This window comes from Pundamilia nyererei, unplaced genomic scaffold (assembly GCF_000239375.1).
Source record: "Pundamilia nyererei isolate P.nyererei 1_Seehausen unplaced genomic scaffold, PunNye1.0 scaffold00027, whole genome shotgun sequence".
Classification (NCBI taxonomy): Eukaryota; Metazoa; Chordata; class Actinopteri; order Cichliformes; family Cichlidae; genus Pundamilia; species Pundamilia nyererei.
In genome coordinates, this window is record NW_005187428.1 from 4,627,256 (window position 1) to 4,633,255 (window position 6,000).

General features: G+C 39.1%; 1 protein-coding gene across 1 annotated transcript in view; it reads right to left on the bottom strand.

Annotated features, from left to right (window-relative positions):
* ppm1h (protein phosphatase, Mg2+/Mn2+ dependent, 1H) overlaps positions 1-6,000 on the bottom strand; it is a 39,584-nt gene that overhangs the window by 24,330 nt on the left and 9,254 nt on the right. The window contains exon 2 of the mRNA XM_005728214.1: positions 922-1,087. Within this exon, the coding sequence (XP_005728271.1) occupies positions 922-1,087 (166 nt within the window). The remainder of the gene's footprint in view (positions 1-921; positions 1,088-6,000) is intronic.

The window sequence follows — 6,000 nt, forward strand, 5'->3', positions numbered from 1 at the left end:
ATCACTGCGAAAGTGAGTCATGAGATACTTGCATGAGTTTGCTGTAGGCTCCGGCTGGGCCTGAGTAAAGTACTGGTGAGCTGAGAGGAGATTTTATGAGCAGTATTAGTATACTGTAATCACAAAGGACTTTAAAAGAGCTGGTAAACATTTTGCGCTTTTCATCTTTTCTCTGCCTTGTAGGGAATGGGATCAATTGCAAGTGATTGAATTAAGTGTGTCAATATGTCGTGACAGTAGAGCAGTGACACTGCATTTTGGTATAATGATACACAGTTTTCTTTAGTACTCCATGACACAATGTTCTTGTGAAAGCAAACAAGGGTGACTTTAAGAGTCATTGAAGGCTACCGTGGAGTGTGAAGGACGCTAAGCTGTCCGCTCCAATAAACTGCTGGGTCTCACCAACAGGCCTCAGGGGAATTCACTGATGAACTCATTCTACCTGCATTACCTTCATCAGTAAAGCTAAAATGTAAAGGCTTCAGTCTGCCATGGCATTTTTCTAGAAAGAAAGGAGGCATTATGACCCTTAAGTCATGCATGATAATCTGCTAAATTCTGTAAAATGTTTGGTCTGCAAATATAAGACTGTCTCGTAGAACACAGTTTCACTTGCTCAGTGATCCTTTATTAACTTTCCACCCGATTTCACCAAAAGACTTTTCCTTCCCCCCCCCCATTCTTTTTACTTCAGTGCAAATAATTATTTTGGCTGCGCAAATGTTTATCCATCCAGAAAGCGTGCTATTTCTAAAGATAACAAATGGAGAAGAAATGCAATAGATCACAGCACAGTTTGTACTCTATCCTTCTCTGTTGTCCTTTCCTGTCGTGAAAATGCATCTGCAGAATGTCCGTGAAGGTGGATGTGATGGGGGGATGGGGGGGTTGGGGCATGAACCCTCCATTTTGACTTACCGGGTTCTCCCGGAGGCCCAGACTCTCACCATTAGGCAGGGACGATCTCCTGCGGGTCGTGGGGGTTCGGTTAGGCGCGAGGCTTCCTGCAGGTCTCCCTTTAACAACCAGGACCTCACAGCAAGCCTGATCTTCATTTAATGTGCTTTTCCCTGCATTGATGACCCTGGACAGAGAGATATTTAAGAAATTCCATATATGAAACTATCATTTATACACTATTCACATTGCAATGGCATAAGAATCTTTAAATTAATGTAAAAAATTAAATGTCTGTGTAAAAGAAATACAGAAATATAGTCTGGTACAGAACAAAAATGTTTAACAGACACGATATACTGTAGTTACAGTATGGTTATGTGGTATAGTATCATGTAGAATAGGTACTTTATTAAATTCAAATATCCAGCAGCTCCAAAACAAACATCCTTCCAAGAAATAAATACACTAATCGCATAATATTAAAAATAGGATTTGTAAACACATTTTTGAGGGAACTATATATAAGACATCAGTTGTCATCTTTGCTCAAATCACTTCAAGTACGTCCTTCTACCAGGACAAAAACAAATTTCAATAACAGCTGTGGTCTGTGACTGTGCCTTTAGCGCAGTCACATAGACATGAATGCTCTACATGTTTAATAGTCTCAAAGTTTCTTGCTCAGCACATGGCTGCAGATGTATGAGATGGAAGCTGTGTAGTCTGTCAACCCAGTGATGGTTTTTGGACTGTAAAACCATCCAAAAACACGATTTCTGTGAAACAGTTTACGTGACACCCATTTTGACAGCGAAACATTAAGAAATGACATCAACGAGTTCACTTTAAATACATATTTCAATTTAAGCCTCACACAAGCAGGCCAAAGGACAGCAAGACACATAAATACTGCATTATACAACACCTGGCAGATGGTGCGCTGCTGCTGCGAGCTGCTGTGTAGACATTGACAAGCACACGCTGCTTAACACCACTCCAGGCATTCTCATTTTAGCCACAGTGAAGTCTAGTCAAGTGAAGTGAAGTTGTCTACAGGGGGCTTTTCAAACTACGTGTATCATTTTTAAGATCAGACCACAAGAGAAAAAGAGCCAACATACGAAACTGGAATGTAAATTTATAAAACTTATGCCACTTTTTTTCCCCCTTTAGCCCGAACCATAACAAAGACCCTTTAATATTTCCTACTATCCTTAAAAGCATTAAGCTATTTTGGATCTTATGTGTCCAAAGGGAAATTAGACCAAATAAATGACAAGCGATATGGCTACATGTTGATATGAGAGGCAGTCACGATTATTTCCCAAAGGAGAATCCTTTGTAAACAAACCATGAGAATGAAAGCAGTGATCCTCTGTCTCCAGCTAAGAAAACACTGAGCCATAAAACTGACAGGATATTTATAGGATATTATTATTGCTGACCTACACAGTGAGCTATTCACTGCTTCCCCACCCCAAAAAACACAATAAGAGCAATGTGTGTCAAGGATACCAACAACCATTAGATGACATAGTCATGGGCCAGAACTCGAAATCTCTGAATTCAAGTTTTTTAAGCCTATTGCCACAGGTCTGTAAAATCAAGAACCTAGCCATGCAGGTCGTAAAGAGTTCCTACTATAATAGGATGCCACCACGGCAAAAATACAATACAATACAATACAATACTACTTTATTTGTATAGCACATTTAAAAACCAGCGGTACACCAAAGTGCTTCACAGTAATACAATAAATTAGAGATAGGAACAATAACAATAATAATAAATACACCAGCAGGTGGAGAGCACTAATTAGCTGCAGCACAGTGTAAATAAGTAAATGAAAATACAAAAAAACTCGACTAAGAGGTTATTCAGCAATAAAGTAAAATGATTAAAAGTACATAAGGGAACATTTGCAGGAAACAGGCACTAAAAGACTGAATCGATTCAGATGGACGAATAGCAGTAGGAAGATTATTCCAGAGGTTGGGTGCAGCTATGGCAAAAGCACGATCACCTCTGGTCTTCAGCCGTGACCTAGGTTGCACTAAGAGCAGTTGGCCCGTTGATCTCAGTGCTCTCCTAGGAGTGTACAAGCTGAGAAGTTCAGTAAGATAGCTAGGAACAATGTTATTTATAATTTTAAAGGTAAGCAACAGAATTTTAAAATCAATGCGGTATTTGATGGGAAGCCAATGCAAGTCAGCGAGGATGGGGGTGATAGGATCAAACCTGCCAGTTCCCGTTAAGAGGCGTGCTGCCGCATTTTGAACGAGCTGCAGTCTGCAGAGAAGGGTAGATTGGAGGCCAATATAGAGAGAGTTACAGTAGTCTAATCTGGAGACGATAAAGGCATAGATACGTTTCTCAAGATCCATACAGGGTATGTAAGGCTTGGTCTTGGCAATTTGGTGTAGTTGGTAAAAGCTCGATTTAACTACAGTGGTACTTGTTTGTCAAGTTGAAAAGAACTGTCCAAGAGAATGCCCAGGTAGCTTACAGTAAGAAAGTCAGAAAGAAAGGTAGCAAACAGCCCAAGTGAACCTGTTAGGTTCTAGGAATATGGCTAGTGAAAACTACAATTTCTGTTTTGTCGTTTACAATTTCCAATTCATCCTGTTAAATTTCTTCCTTCCAAGATATTCTACAATGAGCTGTAAGTGTTATTAATACAAAGTGAAAGCACAGCAATCAGCCACGAAGTTACAAAGGATACGACACATGGTGTGTAAAAGTCACCAATGCTCTGAAGACTCCATGATTGGACTGTTCCAAACTTCCTCTGGCATTAACATCAGCACACAAACGGTGCGCCAGGAGTTTCATGGCATGGATTTCCAAGGAGTTTGTATAGAAAGTGTATTATATATTGTAGGTGTATTGCGTAGGGGGTTCAGAACTATTTTCCACAAAGTGTAGATAGAGAGAGAGACAGAATTATTTTTTTTTTATTAATGTAGGTGACTCAAAAGGTTTCACCATTAGTTTTTTACATTTACATTTTCCAGCTACTACACACCATTTTTCTCTGCACTTTGAATTTAAAAGGCATACAACAAACGGTTGGTAAATTAAGTTGTAGTTAAAAAAGAAATAGCTGAAGCAGCATTTGATCAGTTTTTAATGGCAACAGGTGAGTAACATGGCTGTGTATAAGAAGAGCATCTTAGAGAGGCAGTTACTCAAAACTGAAGATGAGCAGAAGTTACCCAAAAAGGTTCACCAGTCAAATTGTGGAATAGTTCCAGAACAATGTTCCTAAACAGAAAATTAAGACTACAGTACAATCTACAGTACATAATCACATCTCAGATTTAGAGAAATCTCTGTGCACAAGGGACAAGGGCAAAAAGTGGCACTCCATTAAAACGGGATCGATTCTATCATGAAAATCACTGCATGGGCCGAGCAACACTTTAAGAAGTCACTGTCTGTAAAAATAGTTCCCAGTGACATTCACAAATGCTGGCTGAAGCTATCACACGAAGAAAAAGGAGGGGATGCTAAACAGTGGTAAAAATGGCCCCGCCCCAACTTTTGAAATGTGCTGTTGCCATCAAATTTTTCCTTACAATCAAAATCACATTCACTCAGCGTTCACTCGCTTATCTTGGTTATCTCCAGCAGCTCTATTCCCCTTCAGTCCGGCTCGCCCTACAATTTCAGAAGCACACCACTCGAAGGCCGCTAACTCCAACTCTTCATACACCATCATGCATGACTGAGGCCAAAGCACTGCGACGCCCGACGGTCAATTGACCTTGTAAAATACACATAATCACAAGATTAACAACAGTTCCAATCCTTTCATCTCTTATATGACAGGAAAAACCATCCACACCCGGAGGCATGAACTGTGTCCGAGAAGAGGGCTGTCATATTCACTTACTTCATTTCAGTTCTTCATATTAGAGACAGTGTCATGGCCTTAATTATCCTGTCAGATGTGTGATCTACATAACTATATTCCTTCTTTGGTTTGAGGAACTTTTTTTTCTTTTGGTCATTTTTTTTTCTTGTTAACATACATTTATTGTAGTTTTGTATCTATATAATTGGATACGGTAAAATTTTACATGTGTATTGTGGATGTAAAAGCCAAACTAGGGACAATGACTGGAAATTAGCAATAGCTATGAGCAGTAAGTCAGTTTCTTGTTTCAGTTAAGTTGTCACTATCAAATTGAAATTTCAGATAAATGGACCGATTCTTACATAGCCCCGGAGTACTCAAAGCGCTCTATACAACATGCCACATTCACCCAATCGCACAAGCACTTTCTCTGAATTGAGTGCTTTCTAAGTACATTCACACACATTTATACTCCGACGGATGCATCGGAGAGCAACTTGGGGTTAGTATCTTGCCCAAGGATACTTGACACGTAGACTGGAGGAGCCAAGGATCGAACCACCAACCTTCCGATCAGTAGGTGACCTGCTCTACCTCCTGAACTACAGCCACCCCGATAAACGCACTGAGACTCATCTACCATATATACTGCCAGAAAACTAACACAAAATTTTGATATGTGATTTATCATTTAGTGCCATTTATTAAAGAGGACTTAATGTTCTTTGGAGTTTGTTTTTGCAGTTTGGGGATTTCCTAAAATCTATTTATCATTTTGGTTCAAAAAACATTTTTAATTTTAGAAATTCTTATTTTGAATTATCAACAACAAAGAATGGTTTTGGTTGCATTTCTAAATTGAAAATTAAAACAACAACAACAAAAAAGGTGATAACGAGACAAACAGAGAGAGACTTTGGACATAAATACACACAAGGGGTAACGAGAGAACAGGCCACAGGTGGGAACACAGATGATCTAAGGAGCTTCTCGGATGAGAGGTGAAACATCTTTAAGCAAGATGAAGAACATCTTCATCTTCAAACATCTTCAAGCGTCTGGACTTTTCTTTCCAAGCTCCTACACTACAATGACCTGGATGACTAAGAACTTTCACAGATGAAAACAGATGATACTAATCTAGAAAAATTAGACAAGGGAAACAAAATTGAATATTCTTCATTTCCGGTTAATACTTGTACAGCTGCTGTTATTGTGTATATATTTATTTATATTTA